Genomic DNA, 21193 nt, shown 5'->3' with positions numbered 1-21193 from the left:
TCAACTCCCCTCCTCCCACGGCAGCTCTGACAAGGCCATGGCTCAAGTTCTAAGTGCCACGGGTGGCCCCTAACCCAGGTCCACATTCTTTTTCCGGATCCTTCAAAACCCTGCCTCAGGTTACAGTCAAGCTAGGAGCCTGTGGGTCCCCCAGGTGACTGTGCACTTCCCTGTTCTGGGACATGACACCTTAAAATGGAGTCTTCAGAGTCCAACCTCTTTTCCAAGTTGGGGGACACCATAATTATATGGGGACACCATATAATATCTCGTTCACCATAATTGCGGAGTACTTACACCACGCTCCTGCGGACGTGGCTGGGAAGGGTTTTAATTGCCCACCAAGAGAGTGAGATGTGCTGCCTGCTGTTTGTCCATCGCTCTGCAGAGGCAGTGACACCGGAGGTTTTCTGAGTCACTTAATGCCACAAAGGTCACTCTCTGAGCCAGAGTCACTCTTGCCCTCTGCCAAGCTGCCAGCAGGTGTGGGGCAGGTGAGCCCAGGGTGGTCACTGGCGGGATGTCAGTCCCTGAAGCGGCCGCTGCAGCTTCTCACAGGGCAGGACGGCCCTTCTGCCAGCACCGGTGTCGCACAGTGAAAAGCGACAGCTCCTCGGGGCGCTTGTTTATTCTCGGAAGTCATAGGCGTGTACTGTACTAGGGTTTCTGTGTCGGCAGTAGGGGCCCCATTCAGCCTGCTCCTGAATGGTTCTCTGCTCTTCGTCTACGGAACCGTAGCTGGTGAGAGTCTCTTTTGAGGCTCTAGTGATGATGATCTGTGGAATGACAACTTTCTTCTTGCTCGAGTTTACCTTTACATCAGGTTTCTCTAGAAGGAAAAAAAGACCCAGGTATTTAATATGTCTGTGGAAAAGCTCTTCTATGAGGCAGAGAACGTCTGTGTTAGGGCCAGAGCTAAACAACGAGATGTGCGGTTCAGGAAAAGAAGGGGGCAGGGTCAAAGGCAGGCCAAACATGTTACAGAGCTTTAACGCACGGACAGCTCAGCCATGAGGGTGGCGAGTACTCGATGCCCCCTTTCAAGGAAGGAGAAGGGAGACACACTTCCACCATCCAGTGGAGCGACTGAGCTGCCGGCCGGCTTCTGTGACAGACGTGGAAGGAGAGGGAGGAGAAAGAATAGAAGAGGCATCTAGCCCAGGGGTGAAGGTTCGGATATGCACTTTGCTCTGCACAGACCCTCACCAGAACGCCGACGAATGAGCATCTCTGATGTCGGCCACAACACTTTCTTAAGCTTGTGAAGCTTACAAGGATCGCACGGGACTTGCGAAATGCCGTTTGTCGGATGTTACACGAGACAAAAGCAGAAGTGCTTTCTTGCGTCCACTGTTGTTGCACCTCCCAGACTGCCCCCTGGGCTTCCAGGTTTGAGGCGCAGCCTCTCAGGCCTCTGGTAAGCCACCACAGAGAGGCCTCTTTCTCCGTGTGTACCTAATAGAGTCGCTAGAGTTAGAATAATCACGCTGCCGCAGAATTGTCGCCAAAGTGCCACTGCTTTGCGGTGTGTTGTTCCCCACTTAAAACAGCTCATGAACCCAGCGCTGGGCAAGGGCAGGCGGACAGCTGCTCGTTCTGTGCCGACCCCATTCCGAGCCCAGGGCAGTAGTGACGGTGAGTACCGGCTCACAGCAGGTTCTGAAGCAGCTCCTGGCCTGAGCTGTGTTTTACAGACAAAGGACCTGAGGCACAGAGAGGTCATTTGCTCAAGCCTGAGGGTAGAGGGGGTGCTGGGGCCCCGGGCTCCCTCCGCCCTCATCACCGCATCCACAGCTTCGACTGTTTTAACTACCAATGAATGACGCACGGCGTGCCCTAGGCACCGAGAGTGTCTTTTTTATTTTTATCATTAAGTCAAAACTGCATTTCATCACATTTTGCATGTATTTTAAGTTGGGGAGTTCATGTTTTTTACATGAATGAATATGCACTTTTTGTATATTAAGACTAATTAAAAGGTTATGACCATGTGATTTAAAAACTGCATACAGAGGGGCGCCTGGGTGGCTTAGTTGGTTAAGCGTCCGACTTTCGCTTAGGTCATGATCTCGCGGTCCGTGAGTTCGAGCCCCGCGTCGGGCTCTGTGCTGACTGCCAGCTCGGAGCCTGGAGCCTGTTTCAGAGTCTGTCACTCCCTCTCTCTCTGACCCTCCCCTGCTCATGCTGTCTCTCTCTCTCCTAGAAATAAATAAAACATTTAAAAAAAAAAAACTGCATACAGAATAATTCTTTTCCTTCCAGACGTTTCGTATGTGCATCCACCGTTTGATGCATTTAGGGTCACATTAGGGAAGGGTGAGTCTGGTGGCTGAGCCCAGGGCGTGGCTGGGCCCCGTGTTTGCACACGCAGGTGTGGCCCCTTCTCTCGGCAGCCCGAGTTCCACCGGGGGGGGGGGGGCATCTGTTACATAACCAGCTCCCTTTAATGAACACAACTTAGGTTCTTTCCAATTTTTACCTTTCTCAAGTGATCCTGCAATTAACATTCTTGCATGTATATATGTGCACGTTTGTGAGGGTTTATCTACTGGGTATTTTACTAGAATGAAGATTTTGGTAAATATTGTCAAGTTGTTTTTCATAAACATTATATCAATATATATTTCCACTAAGAATCTGTAAACAGGACGTTTCTCCATACCCTCCCGATTCTTGTCAGTTTGCTAAATTTTTTCCCATGTTATATGAAAATGTTAGTACTGACTTCTGCCCCCACTGGGCACCATCGCCTTCCCTGAAGCTTTACCGTAGCGCGGAGAGCGTTGGGGGAGCATCACGTTGCTTGTTCATGGTCCAGCGGTATTTATTTTCCTGTGAATGCATGTCCTATTCTTTCCTCATTTGTACTTGGACTTTTGTGTGCAAGAGCTTTTTGTATATGTAGGAAGTTGACCACTAGCGCTGGTTTGCTTGTCAGCTGCGGCGGATTGCTTCCTGCACTGATGGACACAGCAGTCTTTTCCTGACGGCTCTCAGAGTCCGTCAGAGCGAAAAGGTGCTCTTTCCGCCAAACCTACAAACACTGTTACTGTTTTGGGGTGCCCGGGTGGCTCAGTCAGTTAGGCGTCCGGCTTCTGCTCGGGTCATAATCTCGCGGTCCGTGAGTTCGAGCCCCGCGTCGGGCTCTGTGCTGACTGCCAGCTCAGAGCCTGGAGCCTGTTTCAGATTCTGTGACTCCCTCTCTCTGACCCTCCCCTGCTCATTCTCTCTCTCTCTCTCTCTCAGAAATAAAACATCAAAAAAAAAAATTGAAAAACTGTTACTGTTTTATTTTCTTTGTTAAAGTTTCTGATTCCTGTAGAATTTGAGTCAGGACAGAGGCAACATTGTTTTCTCAGCTGTCTCGTCAGTTGTCTGTGAACCACTGAGCGAACTTTCCAGCTTTCCTCCATTTCTTTCACTTGGTGCCTCCCTCATGAGCCCCGGGCCCTTGAGGCACCTCTCGCCCACCACGGCCCTCTCTGTGGCAGCGCATTTTCATGTCATCTGCTTTTCAGGTTTCCTGCTATTTTCACGTTTCTACTCTCCTACGTGGACTTTAGGATAATTTGGTCCAGTCCCCAAAAAGACCTGTGGTGTTTTGACTGGAGTCACTGATTCTGTAGGTTAAGGGAGAGCTAACACCCTTCCATCCCTGAGGCTCCCTAGTTCAGAACAAGAGGTCTTTAATCTTAGCGATAAAAACTTTTCCATTTAGGAACATGAATCTGTTTAGGGTTCTTGATACATATTACCTGTACTACTTTTCCGTTACTGCCTAACAAATCACCACAAGCTTAGTGGCTGGCTTAAAACGGCACATGTGTGCATCATCTCCACTTCTGTCGGCCCGGGAGCCCAGGCCACGACCCCGCTGTCAGCCAGACCGCATCTTCACGCGGACCTGGGGCCTTCCAGACTCACTCAGGCTGCTGGGCATAAGTTCGTTCTTTATGGGTGAGGGGCTGACGTCCCTGCTTTCTTGTTGCCTGTTGCTAGGGGGTTGCTCACAGCTCCGCTCACAATGTGGCAGCTTAAAAAAAATTTTTTTTGAGTTATGATTGACATGGTGGCTTCCTTCTTCACAGCCACCTGACACTGACTTTATTTTAAAGGCTTTTCCAATTAGGTCTGGCTCACCCAGGATAAACTCCATTTTGCTTAAGTCAAAACCGGTGGATTACTAACCGGATCACAGGGTAACAGCCATGCTGTTCACAGGCTCTGGTCACATCCAAGGGTAGGGTTTGTACAGAGCTTGTTCCTGGCGGGCAGGGACCCTGCCTACCACATTACCAAGTTGTCTTCACGAAAATTGGTATTGCCATCAACAGTGTGTCAGAGCACTTGATCTGTTGTGTGTTACTCTTTGACCTCTCATGTGTTGCAAGTATTTTTTGAGCTTACCGTTTGCTTTACATTTGTTTAGAGAGGGTTTGGGGAGAGGTTTTACTTTTTAATGTAGTTGGATCCTTCTGTTATCTCTTTGTCATGTCTTTTTTTGACTCTTAGAAAGAGGATTCCCACTGAGGACTCAGATTTTTTTTTTAATGTTTTTTTTTATCTGTTTCTGAGAGAGAGAGACGGCATGAGCAGGGGAGGGTCAGAGAGAGAGAGGGAGGCACAGAATCCGAAACAGGCTCCAGGCTCTGAGCTGTCAGCACAGAGCCCGACACGGGGCTCGAACTCACAAACCGTGAGATCATGACCTGAGCCGAAGCCGGACGCTTCACTGAGTGAGCCACCCAGGCGCCCCAAGGACTCAGATTAAAATGTACATCTTTTCGTAGTCACTCCTGGTTTTTGTTTTAAAGTTTATCTACTTTGAGAGAGACTGAGACAGCACGAGTAGGGGCGGGGCAGAGAGGGAGAATCCCAAGCAGGCTCTGTGGTGGCAGCGCAGAGCCAAAAGCGGATCTCGAACCCACAAAGCCATGAGATCATGACCTGAGCTGATAATCAAGAACAGGACTGGACGCCTGATGCCTGAGCCTCAGGCGCTCCTGTAGTCTCTCTTTCTCTCTGACCTCTCTGGAATTCATCGGAGCACGCAGGAGGAAGTTAAAATTCAACACGAGCTTTCCCTTAAAATGGTGAGCAATTCTTCTAGCATAATTTGTTGTATAATTCCTTCTTTTGCAACTTACTTTTGGTGCTATTATACACACACACACACACACACACACACACTCATAGTAAGGTCTTATTCTTATCCGTATTTGTTGTTTCATTGATCTTATATACTGGAACTAATTATTTTAATTGTTATAAATTTTGGTTTTTTTAAGATTTTACTAAAATGTTTTCTCATGCTTATTTTTAAGAGAGCACAAGTGGGGGAGGGGAAGAGACTGCGAGACGCAGAATCCGAAGCAGCTCCAGGCTCTGAGCTGCCAGCACAGAGCCCGATGTGGGGCTCGTACTCACAAACCGTGAGATCATGACCTAAGCCCAAGTTGGACACTCAACCAACTGAGCTACCTAGGCGCCCCTTTAAGATTTTTTAAAATTATTTTTTATGTTTATTTTTTAGAGAGAGAGACAAAGTGTGAGCGGGGAAGGAGCAGAGAGAGAGAGGGAGACACAGAATCTGAAGCAGCTCCAGGCTCCAAGCTGTCAGCAGAGAGCTCAATGCAGGGCTCGAACCCATAAACCATGAGATCATGGCGTGAGCCAAAGTCAGATGCTCAACCGAATTCGTCACCCAGGCGCCCCTAAGATTTTATTTTTAAGTAATCTCTACACCCAGTGTGGGTCTTGAACTCACAACCTCGAGATCAAGAGTCGCGTGCTCTACGGACTGAGCCAGCCAGGTGCCCCAATTCTGATACATTTTTAAACTTATGATTTTGAACTTATAAATTCACATAAAGTTCCAAAAGTATAGAGAAGTTCCATATACCTTGCACCTATTTCCCCCAATGATAACATCTTACATAATTACAATATAATAGCAACACCCCCCATGTTGATTTTGGCAGTTTGTGTTCTATGCCATTTTATCACATGTAACCACTGCTAAGGTCAAGATCCACCACAAAGATGTCCTTTTTGCTAACCTTTTACAGCCAACCCCCCCCCTGCCACCTTCCCCCCCCCCCCCGTCATCCCTAATAGATGCTGGCAGCCACTGGTCTATTGTCCCATTTCTATAATTTTGTCATTTGGAGAACATTCTATAAATGGAACCGTGCAGCATGTGATCTTTTGAAATTGTGGGTTTTTTCGCTTAATATATTTGAAATAGCTGATAAATGTTAAAGTTTATTTTTCCAAAACCTATTGAAATAAGCACACTATACCTTCAAAAAAATACGGAAATATTCAGACACTCATGAAAACCATAGTATAATGAGCACCCAGCTTCAGTCAATATTTTGTCCCTTTGTTTTGTCTATCTTCCTCAGGTTTTTTGTTCCTGTTTTTAAGCAAATCTCAAACATAGAATTTTGCCCATAAATAATGCAACATATATGTCTATCAAGGAGGAATTCTTTTTTTTAATTTCTTTTAATGTTTTACTTATTTGTGAGAGAGAGAGAGAGACAGCGTAAACAGGGAGGGTCAGAGAGAGAGACAGACACAGAATCTGAAGCAGGTTCAGAGCTGTCAGCCCAGAGCCCGACGTGGGGCTTGAACCCACAAACTGTGAGCTCATGACCTGAGCCGAAGTCAGACGCTTAATGGACTGAGCCACCCAGGTGCCCCAAGTAGTAATTATTTTTAGCATAAGCACAACAGCCTTGTCACGTCTCAGAAAACTATTATTATTAATATCTGATACTCAATTTGGTTACCTCAAGAATGACTTAGCCTGGGCCCACACTGTATTTGCTTCCTAGGTCCCTGAAGTCTCCTTGCACTGCCTTCTCTGCTACGGACTGAATGTTTGGGTCCCCCCAGAAGTCATGTGTGCAAGGCTCACATGTGGTCCTCAGTGGGATGGGCTCTGGAGGTGGGGCTACAGGGAAGTGATTAGGCCGAGATGAGGTCATGAGGGTTGAGCCCCAGCCATGGGACTTCATAGGAGGAGCAGCCCACAGCCCTCTCTCTGGAGCCGTGTGAAGACACAGAACTTGAGGCGCCTGGGCGGGCCAGTCGGTTAAGTGTCCAACTTCAGCTCAGGTCATGATCTCAGGGTTTGTTTTTTTTTCCCCTAATGTTTTATTTATTTCTGAGAGAGAGAGAGAGAAAGCAGGGGAGGGGCAGAGAGAGAGAGAGAGAGACACACACACACACACACACACAGAAGCGGAAAAAGGCTCCAGGCTCTGAGCTGTCAGCCCAGAGCCTGACGCGGGGCTTGAACCCAGGAACCGTGAGATCATGACCTGAGCTGAAGTTGGCACTGAACCGACTGAGCCACCCAGGTGCCCCTCAGGGTTTCTGAGTTAAAAAGCCCCGCACTGGGCTCTGTGCTGACAGCTCAGAGCCAGGAGCCTGCTTTGGATCCTGTCTCCCTCTCTTTTTTCCCCTCCCCTGCTTATGCTCTGTCTCTCAGAAATAAATAAAACATTGGGGGAAAAAAAACTTTACAAGCCAAATGTATCTGTTTATCCCTGTTGCAAAAAAGAAGAAGAAGAAGAAGAAGAAGAAGAAGAAGAAGAAGAAGAAGAAGAAAGAAAAAAGACGACTCAGCAATTTGATGGCTGTTTGTGGGCCCAGAAGGGGTCCTCGCAGGAACCAAATCAGATTGTTGGGACTCCTCAGCCTCTAGGATTAGGACGAATAAATGTCTGTTGTTGAAGCTACACAGTCTATGGTATTTTGTTATAGCAGCCAGCGCAGACCTAGACTCCTTTTTTCCATGTCATTTATTTGTAGAAAAGTCGGGGTCGTTTTTTTTTCCAGTATAATTTCCAGCATATGGAACTGGCTGCACATTTTTGTGGTGGATTAACATGTGGTATGAGGTATGTATGTGGGTTTTGTATCGCAGAATTGTAAGTATACACAAAAGTAGCAAGACAAGACCGTGAACCGGTCACACAGCTGCCGCAGCTCAAGGGCACAGTCAGACTTCACCTCTGCCCCAGCACTCACCCTCCATTCCAGTTAAACTGCTATAGAACAACTTACCTGAACCCTTGTAGCTTGAAACAACCATTTTATTTTCTCACAATTGAAAGGTCAGGAATTCAGGACCGGTTTGACCGGGCAGCTATCACTTAGGGTCCCCAGGTGGCTACAGCTGGATGCTGTCTGGAGCGTCGGTCCTCTGGAGGCTCCACTGGGCTGGACATGCCAGGTGGCCACTCCCAGGGCCGCTCAGATGCTGCTGCTACGCGGTGTCTGGGGTCTCCACTGGGAAGACCCAAAGGCGGGGGGCTAGAGTCACCTAGGGGTTTGTTCAGTCACAAGCCTGGCTCTTGGGCTGGAAGGGCTTAGAGACCGGGACTGGCCTCCCCAGGGGGCTGAGCCCCTTTCCAGCGTGGTGTGGCTGCTGTGGCGGCTCAGGGCCCCAGCAGCAGTCTGTGTGTCCCAGTGGGCGAGGCGGGACTGCATCACCTTTCGTGGCTCAGCTCAGAGACCACTTTCTCCACATTCTTTCAGTTACAAGAAAATGTCCAGCTTGCAGAGGTTTCAGGAGAGAGGCTGCAGCCCCCCCCACCTGCCCAAGTGGGAGGAGCATCAACCCCCCCACCAAGCAGAAAGTGGGGGGAGGGCTGCGGCTGCCTTCGGAAAGTTCCCCGGCCACACTACACTCTTCCACGTTGCACTGGGTCTCAGACACCGTCTCCGGCAGCCACGTCAATTTCACCTTCAGGATTTTGGGTGCAGCTCTAAGGGGCAAGGACTCGTGTGTACTCCGTGCTTTTTGCGGCATAATTCACACAAGAGAAAATGCAGTTCTTAAAGCACAGCTGGATTCGTTTCCGCAGTTGTACGCACCTGGGTATTCACAACCCCCAAGATGCAGAGCTTTCTGGCGCCACGCAGAGTCCCCACAGGCTCCCTTCCAGTCCGCTGGCCTCTCCCTCCCTGACTCCTACCCCAGAAAGAACGTCTGGTTCTGGTTTTTATCCCATAGTAGTAAGTGTATTACGTAACACACAGGGGTTTTGGCTTGTTAGGACTCTCCATTTCTCTAAGGCTTTTATGGTATTAGGTTGATTGAAGGAAGAAACTTTGACTCCCAAAGTCCTAGCGTTTCCAAATCTAATAGGGAAATTCTTCAGCTTTACAACACGAATAGGAGAGAGAGATGCTCTTGCCCCCGTTTAAATGGTCCACCCGGCAGCACAGGTGTCTGCGCTTCCGGTCGCTGGACCTGGCCTCTGCACAGGCGCCAGGACCCGCAGCCTCGCCTCACTGAACGCGGCCTTTTCTGGGTTTACTCCATCTCTCTGCAACACTTAACACTGTCGACTAAATTACCTTCTTTTTTTTTTTAACAGCTTTGTTACAGTATAATTTACATACCATACTATTCACCTGTTTGAGGCACTCCATTCAGGGATTTTTAGCGAACTTTCAGCGCTGGGCACCCATCGATCCAGTTTTAAGAACATTTCCATCACCTTCAAAGACCCTCATTCCCGTTTACGGCTAATCCTTGTTCCCACCCTTAGTCCAGGCTTCCCTTTATATAACTTCGCCTTTTCTGGACATTCCACGTAAGCAGAATGACGGCACGTGTGCTCTGGACCAGCCCCTCCCTGGAGCTGCTCCCTCACGGGGCAGCGCATGTCCAGCGGCTTACTCCTTGTTGCGGAGACGCTGCCTTGTATGAAGAAACCACACTTCCCCTTCTTTCTTGAAACTCCATCCTCACTCTTGCTCTCTGAACTTGCCCTCTATGCCCATCTTCTCTCCACCCTCTGAGATGAGGGTGTACAGACACTGCAAGTGCCCCTGCAGCAGGCACCCACCTGCCCACACCTGCCTCTGCTGGCACAAGTCCAGCCCCGAACGCGCACGATCTGAGCCTACCCTGGCGACGCCGGGCAGGTGGGGGCCGCCGAGGGAAGGCTCTTGCAAGAACAGTCTCCCGTGGACAAGACGGCAGTCCTGTCTGCATGTGACACCGAGGGCCGTCCAGCTCTCTGGCGACACTGAGGGCGGCAAACAGTCCTTGAGGTCATCGCATGCTGCCGAGCAAGGCGCCGTGAGTGGCCTCTTCTGATCCTTCATCTGGGAGACGCTGGGCCCCTCAGCGGGAGAGCCGCGCCTGGTCAGCTGTTCTGTGACTTGCCTCCGGAAGGCTCCTGACCGGCCTGTGGCCTTCTCCAAACCTCCTCCCCGGGGCGCCGGCCCTTCGCACAGTCTCCCGCTCAAGCAAGCGTTCGCACTTCAGGATCTGAAGTCCAGGCCTTGCTCCCGAGCCCAACACCCTCATTTCAAAGGGCCTCCTGCCCTCGATGACCTCACAGGTGCCCCGGTCGGAGCCCGCCGGCCTCCGCTCCCGTCTCCCCACCGGGCCAGCATCCCTCCCAGCACCGTGACACCTGCCGGCCACTCGTCCCCGTGCCGGTGAAACCCCCTCCCGGAGGCGCCACGCCTCCTCCCCCAGCAGGCTCCGCAGGTCCTACCCGTTTCGGAATTCCTGCTGCCAGGGCCTCAGCGGCTCCTCCTCAGCTGCGGCAATGGGCCTCCGACAGGTCTCGCCGCCCCCAGTAGCCTCCATTTTGGAGAAAGACTTCTCCCAGGCACAAACCCCATCACACCTGGCTCGTTCTAGTTATAATTATTTCATGGTTCCGTTTCCACAGCGCAGGCGATACAATGGGGGAAGAGCTTCATACTCCGGCTGCTTCTGTGGCCTCATCCCCCACCCCCACCCCCCGCAAAGGTCTGGCCACACTGGGCTGTTGACAAACCGAATGAATTTACCAAACTGACCTCTTGGGCCCACCAACCGTCTAGTTCCTTTGATCCCTGTGCCCGGGTTGAGTTCCCACATCGCCTGTCAACCACTCCCGGCTGCGGTGTGGACTGCTGAAGGGACACTGGTCCCGCCCGGAGGTTCCCGGCCCTCCGGGAAGGCTGACTGTGCTTTGCAGCCACGCACTGCCAAGTCCCTCTTGACTCTCGGCTGTGCATCTATCATGGGGACACTTCCCTAAACCTTTATTCAACGATTACTTTCCGCTGATAATTCTGGGTATTTACCTTGCATATAAAGGTCCTAAAACCCGATCGGTCTTTAGGGCATGTTCCCCGCCAGCCACCGCTTAGGCTCCTTTCTACCCCAGCCCCAAGCTCCCCGGCCTCAGGCTCCGTTCCCTCCTGGGGTCTCCTACCTTCCACTTCGGATGAAGGCCACTGTCGCTTGGCTGCCCCTTTCTTTCCATGAAAGCTCTCTGCAGGCTTAGTGTCCGGAGACTTCTCAGACTCTTGAGAATGCCTGTACACGGGCCTTTCCTTGGCCTTGGGAAATGAATAGATGCGGCCCTTCTTTGGCTCCTCACCTGAAACACACGGGCAATCAGTCCCACAGCTCGCTGACCCTAGAGCTCGGGGTCCCAGCCCTGCGGTTGCCGGCTTTGGTCCGGAAGGAAATAAGGAAGCTTGACTTTTCCCTCCACTTCTCTGAACGTGGATCTTTCCGTGGGTGAGAAGATTCCCGAGGCACAGTCGTCAGAGGGGACTCAGGCGCGGGAGTGACGAGCGCGGCGGGTGGGGCGCCCAGCCCAGCACCCCCCAGCCCCCGGCGGGGGCGGACCCCGCCGAGCGCCCCTCGGCGCACTGCCAGCCCTGCCGAACCGCGGCCACGGGACCTAGGAGACGACGGGCCGGCGGCCCTTTACCTGTCCTAGGTTTATGTTTGCTTTTGGAAAGTCCCATAGGCGACCCCGCCCCGCCGGCGCAGCCCGGCGCTCGGCAGCTCGGCGGGCGCGCGGCGGGCGTGACTCACAGACGCCGGCGGGACGCAGCCGCGCGGGTCTCCACGGCGACGCCCCGCCCCGCTCGCGCGACTGGCCTCGCGCTGTCGCGAGAGCTGCCGATAGCCGGAAGTGGGAGGTGACCCCGGAAGTTCCCGCGCGACGGAGCTGTTAAGTGCGATCTGCTCGGCCCGGGGGATTCCGCGCGTCCGTTCCTGCGAGGGCTGCGCCTGCCGGACCTGCCATGGACGGTAAGCGGCCCCGCCCACCAGGGGGAGGGCGGGGCTCGGCCGGGCACCCCAGGCCTCAATCTGCGACACCGATCTCCGACCCCCGGGCCTAGACCCCGGACCCCGACACCCAGCCAGGGACCTGGATCTTCGGCCCTGGACCCCGATCCTCGATCCCCGGAGCTTCAACCCCAGACCCCGATGAGGATCCTCGACCCCACCCCCTGACCCCCTTCCCCCAGACTCCTCAGCGTCCACCTCCCAGCCCCCCAGCTCCTGTACCGGTGAGGGACATCGGTCTCTGGCGCCCTGGGGTGTCAGGTGAGAGAGCACCAGAAAAGGAGGCAGTTGCACCACTGCCCCCAAAACACCACTAAGAGAAACAGGAAGAGCTCGGGCAAAAAGCACTCACTGTGTGCCAGGCGCGGTCAGCCGCTTTTTGAGATAGGAATTTTGTGCCCCAGCCTGCAGATGGGGAAGCCGAGGTAGAGATCTAGCTCCCTGGTCTTGTCCTCCCCTGCCTGCAGCACCGCCTCCGCCCTGTCCGTGCTCCGGGACACGAAAGAGCAGGAAGAATCAGTGAGAAGGGGAGATGCCTACGTTTGCTAGAACGTTTAAGGGTTGGTGTGACAGAGAGGTTTCAAAACTCCTTTTGTGAAATGGAAAAAACCATACAACCATGTTGTTGTCACAAAGGAAATTCTATACCAGTTGCTTCAGAGAGAAGATGAACACCACACACCCACCACTATCATCAACCGTAAATGTTGAGTTTTGCTCCACAGGTTACCCAGTTCCTTGGGGAACTTTCTTTTGGCTGTATCACTTTTTCCCAGGGTTAGGTTTTGCCTTCGCAGCTGTTTGCCTTCCAGAACCTATTCCTGCTCCTCAAGTATGAAGAGGAAGCCGAGGCAGGGAGACAGGGGGTTTGGGTCACACCGTGAGGTAGAGAGGCGGAGAGCCTGCCATGTGTGCGACAGGTTAGCTCCGATTGGCAGATTCACAGGTGGCTGTGGCCTTGACCACGGCCTGCACTGGTCGATGATGGGTGCACAGGGCTTACCTGAAACCCCACTGGGTTCTCAGCCGGAGGCCTTGATTTGCATTTATGAACACTCTACGCCCTCATTCTGGTTGCAGGATTTCCGTTGTTCACTCTGGGCTAGTGCAGTAAACTCTTTCAGACATCATCCTCCAAATCTAGAAATTGATTAAATTGAGACAGTTTTAATGTGAATCTGACTCTACCTGGCCCTGGAGTTTGAGTGAGTGACTAGCACATGTGGCTACCAGGAGAGGGAGCTGTTCGTACGCTCACGTAGGTAGTGAGGCTCCCGAGCCTGATTTGAAGGCTCAGATATGCCAGCTCTTTGAATGCATGAGTCCTCATTCTGCCATTCTTATCCATTTACTTTTGGGGAGAAAGAGTATATAAAATAGACTCTAGTACTGAGTTATAGTAAATTGGGAAAGAATCACAAGGGTCTTTGTAAAGTTGCATTGATTACACACCCCTCCTTGGGTTTTCACGGAGGGCTGTGTGCTGCATCCATGACCTCATTTGGCTGCACACTGACCCTTGGGCTCAGCCGGTGCCGCCCTGGTGTTACCTGTAAGGATCTGGCCAGGGAACCTGTGCGTCTGCCCAAGCCCTCTGGCTGGCACAGTAGTCCTCCACCGGCTCCAGCGCAGGCTGGGCTTCCGGGAGGCCCCACCCCTGCCTGCACCCTGATCCAGCTCTTTGTGTCCAGAGGGTCTGAGCGGCCCCCTCTGCTTGTTAGAAGCGCCCTTGTCACAGCCGGAACCCTCAAACCACCTCCTTTCTTTGCAGATACGCTGTTCCAGCTGAAGGTGTGCACTGAGGGACCTTTCACCCCAACCCTGTCTCGGTGGTTACGGTTTGTGCACGGTGCTCAGCCAGACTCATGACGAAGGGGGGTATTGAATCGACTCGAAGGCACAGGCATTCTTTCCTCATCCTGGGCTGAGCAGAAGCAGATCACGTGGGCAAGTCCACGAGACCGTGAGCACGTTTAGGAAACACGAATCAGGTGTTAGGGGTGTCCCTTGATGCCCCACAAGGCACATAAATGTGGTTCCCAAGTCTTTAAAATCCTATCGAAGGAGAGCATTGTGGGCAGCAGAGCCCGTGTCTTGTAACTAACCCAGGGCCAGTCTCTCCGTGCTTGGCCGTCTGTGGTTAGCTCAGAAAGACCGGGCAGGAGCGGTGTGCACAAGGTGGTGCGCACAAGCTGCGAACGGTAGCTCGTCCCGCTGGCTCTGCCCTGGAGAGGGAGGGAGAGGAGCACCCGGTGGCCCCCAGGCACTTTGTTCAGCACGTGACTCTTGATTTCGGGTCAGGTCACGATCTTACGGATTGTGAGATCGAGTGGCTTGTGGGATCAAGCACCGTGTGGGCCACTGACGGCAGGTCCCCCTTGTGGACAGTGCTCAGGGTCGCATTTCTGAGTCAGGAAAATCTGGATTTTTCCCTTGAGCAACAGAGGAGTGTGAGGGGGGCAGACAAGAAGCCCTTTCTGTGTGACAGACACAGACGGCCCAGAGAGGGAGCGCTGAGGGCTTACAAGCTGTGCTGCCTGCACCAGCCACACGGAGCCCTGGGAACGCAGCTGGTTTGAGGAACTGAATTGTTATTTGACATTTTAGGTAATGCAAAGTTAGATAGTCACATGTGGCCAGTGGCTCCTTCACTGGACAGTGCGGGCGTAACAGTGTTGAAGAAAGCAAGGTCAGAATTTTAGGTGCAGCAGACATTGATTTAAAAGTACCTAAGCAGTGAGTGTGAGTGGGTAGGGGAACTTCGAGAGAGTGCCCTGTCCTGTGAGCACAGCCCTCAGGGAAGTGGGTTTTCACCGGCTGGACCAGCTGAGTGAGAGATGCCTCCAAAGCTTGGACCTCGAGAGCAGAAGCGGTCGGGCGGGGCCAGTGTGACACTGGCTGACGCAGGGGCACCGCCTCCTCTCCGTGGGCTCCCAGGGCTGGTCAGTGGAACATGGGAGCTGGGGTGTCAGACCGGCTTGGCGGAAGGAGAAGGTGCTATGTATAGAAAGAAGTCCAGACTCCTGGGGGGCTCAGTCGTTGAAGTGTCTGACTCTTGATTTTGGGTCAGGTGATGAACTTGTGGAACCGTGAGATCGAGCCATTTGTGGGATCAGGCACTGTGTGGGGCACTGACGGCATGGAGCCTGCTTGGGATTCGCTCTCTCTGCCCCTCCCTGACTCACTTTCTCTGTCAAAATAAACTTTAAGAGAAAGGAAGGAAGGGTGGGAGGGAGGGCGGGCTCTGGGGACAGAATTCTCTAGCAAAGAGGGCCATCCTTGGGCAGGTGACACTTTTGCAGATGAGGTATATTTCAAGTAAACGTTGGGTTGCCTCGTCTGGGTGGCCCAGTCTGTGATGTTCTGGGTCAGAAGTGGGCAGTGGGGAGATGCCCACGAGAGGGCAGTGTTTGTGGCTCAAGGTCAGGCAGCCCACCCTCCACCCACCGCATCCAGCTAGTGCAGGGCCCCCCGCCGGCAGCCTGCATGGGAGCCCCGTGGTGGCGGGCACACCATCCGACTTCCGGACTGGGCCTCCCAGAGGGGCTGCGACCCAGCAGTCAGGTACCTGGAAGAAGCGTTGGCTGCCCAGCAGCCCCTCCCAAACACAGTGCCGTGTGACGAGAACACTCTGAGGTGTGTGCTCCCCGGGAATTGTGTATGATTCCCCAGGCCACTTGGGGTGGCTTGAAACACATTCTGTCCAGTTTTTTCCACGTAAGTTGAAAATCCACGAGTAGTGGTGATTATGTGAGTTGCCTTTTTAGCTTTCCACTCTGGGGGCGGGGTTGGGTTAGGGTGTCCTGGGAGAGGATGCTGTAGGAGACTCTCACCGCCCTCCCTTCCCCCCGAGCCCCAGGGAGCACCCTTGCTGCAGCCCCGGGCTGTGAGGACACCGGCGTGTGGGGCGGGGGTGCCGGTGCCGGAGGGCAGGCTCTGTCTGACCCAGGTGTCCTGCTTCCGCCCAGTTCACGGCAAAGCAGCTGGAGAAGCTGGCCAAGAAGGCAGAGAAGGACTCCAAGGCGGAACAGGCCAAAGTGAAGAAGGTGAGGCCGCGCCGGGCTGACCGCGGGCGCCGGGCTGACCGCGGGCGCCGGGCTGACCGCGGGCGCCGGGCTGACCGCGGGCGCCGGGCCGCGTCCCCTTCCCCCTCCTGCTGCTTCTGTGGCGTGTGCCGCTGCCGCCTTCCCGTGTGGGCCGAGCCTCTTCTCTCAGGAGCCAGCTCCAGGCCTGCGGTGGCTGCTCCCTGCGCCCCCGCCCCCTGAGGGTGTCCACAGCAGAAGGGCCCTGCCTTGCCTTTTGCTCACTAACTTTCCTTGCCTCGTACTCACTTCCAAAGTTCTGCACCTGCTTTCTCACGAACTGTGTGGGCAGCGGGCTTCCAGCCACCCCTGCCGGACCGTGTCTGGCTCCCTGCTGCGTCTGGGGCCCCGGGCATCAGACCCTGGGCAGCGGTGAGCCCGCCCTCTGCTGGTGAAGGGCGGGGCTCGTGGTGTTCTTGCTGTCGAAGGGGAGGTTGGGGCGTCTGCCCACTCTCAGGGGGGCCTTTCTAACAGCCCTTTAACAGGTGGAGTAGCTCCTGGGGTTGTTAGATCTGGGGGCTCCCAGGGCAGAAGGGAAAACCGGACGGCCGACTCCACTCCGGGTCCTTCGTGCGGCCGGGCCCGGCTTCCCTGCTCAGCCCCCGGTGCGGCCGGCTCTGGCACCCGCCTGGACCCCTAACTCCTGAATGGGCTTGGGGCCTGGCGTTTCTGCGTTTTTGTGAAGCCCACAGGCAGAGGAGAGGGGCTGCCCCACGCTAGCAGATCTCGCCCTCGGAAAAGCCAGGGCCAGGCCCCAGAGTGGGGCGGGCAGCGTTCAGACAGACAACCGCGTTCTCCCGGCCGGTGCCTCCCCCGGCTCTCAGGCCCTTCAGCAGAAGAACGTGGAGTGCGCGCGCGTGTATGCCGAGAACGCGATCCGCAAGAAGAATGAAGGCGTCAACTGGCTCCGCATGGCATCCCGCGTGGACGCCGTGGCCTCCAAGGTGCAGACGGCCGTGACCATGAAGGGGGTGAGTGCTCGTGCCCAGGGTTGCCCGTCACAAGGGCCAGCTCCTGTCGGCAGAGTCGAGGGGCCTGGCTGGGCAGGGGGAGCCGTGAGACCCCTTTGCTTGTGGAGAAAAGATTCCCTCTGCACCTTAAGGGCAGCACTGAAGGACAAGACCCGGAGTGCCCCGTCTTCTCAGCGCCCGGGTCCAGGGACCTTGCGGCTGGTCCCGAACATGGCTGGGCTGGGCCAGGGCCGCGGTCCTGCGGGCCTTGGGGGGCTGTGTGCCTGGGGAGGGTGCAGAGGGCCTTCCTTCCTTTAGCTCTGTCGCCTCCTCACTTTCTCCTGTGCCAGGTGACCAAGAACATGGCACAGGTGACCAAGGCCCTGGACCGGGCGCTGAGCACCATGGACTTGCAGAAGGTCTCTGCCGTGATGGACAGGTTCGAGCAGCAGGTGCAGAATCTGGATGTGCACACGTCGGTATGTGGCCCATGGTCTGGGCGTGCGAGGGGTGCATCCGGGGCTGGCTCTCGTCACTGGTCCCACGCGGGGGTCACCGCCAGAGTCACCGCCAGAGCACCCGAGTCTGTGGAGTGGGAATCCGCACACAGAGGCCTCGCAGATCGGAGGGAGGCCCGGCCCGGGGCTGCGGTGTGAGCGCCCCTCCCAGCGAGTGGCCAGGGGGCTCCGTGGGGACCTGCTGGGGACGACCGTGGGCGGGGCCGGGGGAGGTGGCTGCTGCGGGTGGGGGAGTGAGTGGGAAATGTGGTCGAGATGGGCGGCCAGAAATGGGGTCACGGCGGAGCCCCGGCACGGGGCCTGCGCCCACCTGCCCGGAACGCGACCCGCAGGTCATGGAGGACTCCATGAGCTCGGCCACCACGCTGACCACGCCCCAGGAGCAGGTGGACAGCCTCATCGTGCAGATCGCCGAGGAGAACGGCCTGGAGGTCCTGGACCAGCTCAGCCAGCTGCCCGAGGGCGCCTCCGCCGTGGGCGAGAGTTCCGTGCGCAGCCAGGAGGACCAGCTGTCGCGGAGGTGGGCTCGGTGCCCCGCAGGTGCCCCCGGGCTCGGATGCCATGCTTGTGGGGGAGGGGAGGCGCGTCGTGGCCTCGCGAGGAGAGCTTGTGCGGAGGGACTCTGGCCCAGCGAGCCCCGCTCTTTCCGGGAGGCCCCCACCCGAGGGCCCAGCCCAGGGCCCATCTGACCGCCTGTCTCCCTGCTCCTCGCTCCGAGCCTGTCGCGTATCCGCTCTGGAGCTCCCGCACCGTCCACCGCTTGCTTGAGGAGAGGAGGTCTCTGCTCCCCCTGACGTAACATATTCTTGACGATGCGAGGCCCTTCCCCGAGCCTTTCCTTTCTGTCAGAGCTCGATGGATGGGTGAGGGAGCTTTGGCCCCTGGGTTGGCCTCTTGTCCTTGAGCACACAGCAGGTCAGGGCGCCGCCGCCTCTCGCCCTCCCTCACGGGACTCGTGTTGTCGATTTCGCAGGTTGGCCGCCTTGAGAAACTAGCCGAGCCCCCGCCGTGGGGCGCTGCGTCCCCCGCCTCGACGTGCGGGAAGGGCCGGGGATGAGGGCTCCAGCTCACCCCCCCACCCAGGCCTCTCGCCTTCCTGCACACCCTGCAGCGCAGCCCTGACCTCCAGGCCTGGGAATTGTCCCTCTTAGCATAGACGGTGGCTCTGTGTCCTGGTGGGTGAGTTTGCACAAACTTCTGACTTCTGTTTCTGTGACTCTGGGCTGACCGGCTCGGGGTCTGCAGGCGCCCCTCCCCGTCCCCTACCCTCTGAGGGGTTGATGGGGACTGACCAGTGGACACTGTGTGGACCGTGGGGGCCCCCAGACTCCGTGCTGCTTGCGATCAGCCAGCGGGGTCAGCCTGCTTCCTGCTTCAGCCTGGCGGGCCCAGCACCCACTCGCGATCCCTGGTGTGAGGCTCCAGGTCCAGGCGGGCCCACCTCGGGGGGCCGCGTCCCCGTTCCACTGCTGCCTCCGGAGGGCCCGGGGCCCTGAGGGCTGTGCCGTGCATCCCCCAGGAACTCAGGGTCTGCACTGAGGCCCCTCCCAGTGGGGGGCAGCCGGCCTCCCGCTCCCGGCCACGTGCTGGCCTTGCGCTGTGCTGTCCATAACAGGGGCCTCCCCACCACCGCTCTCTCCTCCCGCTCCCACCGCCAGACCTGGAAGCCAGAGCAGCGGGCCGGGGTTTGGGAGCTCGGAGAGGCACCCCGGCAGGGCCGGCCGTGGGGGAGCCGTGGCAGCCACAGCCGGGCAGCTGGCGGCGGCTCCCCCCACCGAAGATTTCCTGTCACGGGCTGCAGTTTCTAGTTTTTCCGTTTCCTGAAGTTTACTTTGTTTCCTTGAAGTTTCGTGGGTTGTTTTTTTGCCAAAATAGACGTAGCAGACAGCAGATGAGGGGTGTTGGGTCCAAGCCCCCTTCTTGGCATGAGCTCGGGAGGGACTTCGTGGTTTGTCCTGAGCAGGGCCCCTCTCTGTGCTCCGCTGACCGTCCGCCCAGTCCTCCCCAGATGCCCCCAGCTGCCCGGGCCGTCCTCACACCCAAGCCTCTTGTGAACGGGAATGTTGGCGACTCGCCACGTCTGATTCTCCTGGGCCCGGTGGCTGAAGGTGTTCTGTGAAGTCTGCTGTGTTGGCCTGGATGCCGCACTGCGGTGTGAGGCCCCAGACGGAGGGTCAGAGTGCTGTCCCTCCTCCCTTCCGCAGTGCCAACCTCGCCTTACTCCCCGGCTGCGGTCTCTCGGGGCGCCCATGTGCAGGGATGCAGAGGAGGTCCTGGGCGCTGGGGGTGCAGGGCTCCCTGACTGTGGCCCCGCAGAGAGCAGTGGGTGTGTTTGCCCGTTTTCCTAAAACACTGTTGTGAGTAAACAGATTGATCCCTGAGAACTTTCTCCAGCTTTGCTTTTGTGGCTTTGGGTGGGGCAGGGGGCTGTAGGGGGAGCCTTGGTGTGGCTCTCTGGCCCCTCTTAGGAGGCTGAGGAGGGTTACCTGGAAGAGGGCGGGTGGGGGGTGAGGTATGCATGTTCTCAGGCTCTGCCCCCGCAGATGGAATTGGAATCCAAAATGTTAAGTTTTCTTTTTAAGTTTGTACCTTGAAATAACTTGAAACGTATATAAAAGTCGCGGAGCACATGGTCTGCATATACTCGTGTTTACCGCGCGCCCCTCGCGTCCACTTCCTAGTGAGCCGCACGTGACCCGCTACATCGGGACACCACCCGGACGGTCGTCTACTTGCAACGCCTCCGCCCCCAGCCTGGGACCGCCCTTGCCGTCTGTCTGGCGCCTGCGGGACCCAGGGGCATGGTGGCCACTTACTTGGCAGACTGTCTTGCCACTTGGGCTGAGGCGGCATTTTCTCACGATGACCTTGAGGTCACAGCTCTAGGCGGGAATCCCACAGAGGCGGTCGTGTCCTCAGTGCCTCATCCCAGGTGCACGGCGTCCCTGTGCGGCTCCCCTCGGACGGGGGTGTGGGCCCGGCGACGCCCCCGTAAAGCCTCATTTTCCTCCTCTGTTGAGTATCCTGTGGAAAGACTGCAGCCTCGCCTGCAAACGTCACCGTGCTCTGTCCCCAACGTTCGTGTCCCTCCGCGGATCTTCCTGGTAACGGTATCCGTGGTGATTTCCTGCTTGCAGTTCTGTCTTAGGGAAAAGTTCCCGTTCCCTCCGTTCACTTCTACCTGTCCTATCGCTTATATCAACGTGGGCCCGTAGGCGTTAGCCCCTGAGCACCGAAGCCCCCACGTTGCTCTCGCAGGTCCACTTGGGCTTCCCGCTCCTCGTTTGGAACTTTGACGGCAGAACCTGCCCCACATACTCATGTCTTTGCTGGCTCGTCCCTACACAAGGCTCTCGGAACTGCTGGCCGCGCCCCTGCGAGAACCCTCGCTGACCACAGGCCTCCAGGCACTTCCCGAGTGTCCACGCTCGTCCACACCTCTTCGTAGTTGTGTTCCGCTTCTGCAGGAATCACTTGTTTGTCTTCCGTTGTGGGCGCTCCCCGTCCTGCCTGGTCTGGATTTGGGTT

The 21193-nt window shown here is 55.9% G+C and overlaps 2 protein-coding genes across 2 annotated transcripts; one reads left to right on the top strand and one right to left on the bottom strand.

Annotated features, from left to right (window-relative positions):
- Positions 1-613: 613 nt before the first annotated feature.
- Positions 614-11867, bottom strand: SPATA33 (spermatogenesis associated 33). The gene is made up of 3 exons (XM_039226381.1): positions 11751-11867; positions 11244-11411; positions 614-829 (listed from the first exon to the last, which is right to left on the bottom strand). The coding sequence occupies exons 1-3, from the start codon at positions 11785-11787 to the stop codon at positions 627-629; spliced, it is 408 nt and encodes a 135-aa protein (XP_039082312.1). The 5' UTR covers positions 11788-11867; the 3' UTR covers positions 614-626.
- An 85-nt stretch (positions 11868-11952) lies between these two features.
- On the top strand, positions 11953-20295 carry CHMP1A (charged multivesicular body protein 1A). Its single transcript, XM_039226367.1, has 7 exons — positions 11953-12076; positions 13887-13906; positions 16084-16161; positions 17022-17168; positions 17498-17626; positions 17998-18185; positions 18639-20295. The coding sequence occupies exons 1-7, from the start codon at positions 12070-12072 to the stop codon at positions 18658-18660; spliced, it is 591 nt and encodes a 196-aa protein (XP_039082298.1). The 5' UTR covers positions 11953-12069; the 3' UTR covers positions 18661-20295.
- The last annotated feature ends 898 nt before the right edge of the window (positions 20296-21193 follow it).

The sequence above is a fragment of the Hyaena hyaena genome, unplaced genomic scaffold, assembly GCF_003009895.1.
Source record: "Hyaena hyaena isolate Hyena2069 unplaced genomic scaffold, ASM300989v1 scaffold_1, whole genome shotgun sequence".
In the NCBI taxonomy this organism is placed as follows: Eukaryota; Metazoa; Chordata; class Mammalia; order Carnivora; family Hyaenidae; genus Hyaena; species Hyaena hyaena.
This window is presented reverse-complemented; position numbering and strand designations above follow the sequence as displayed.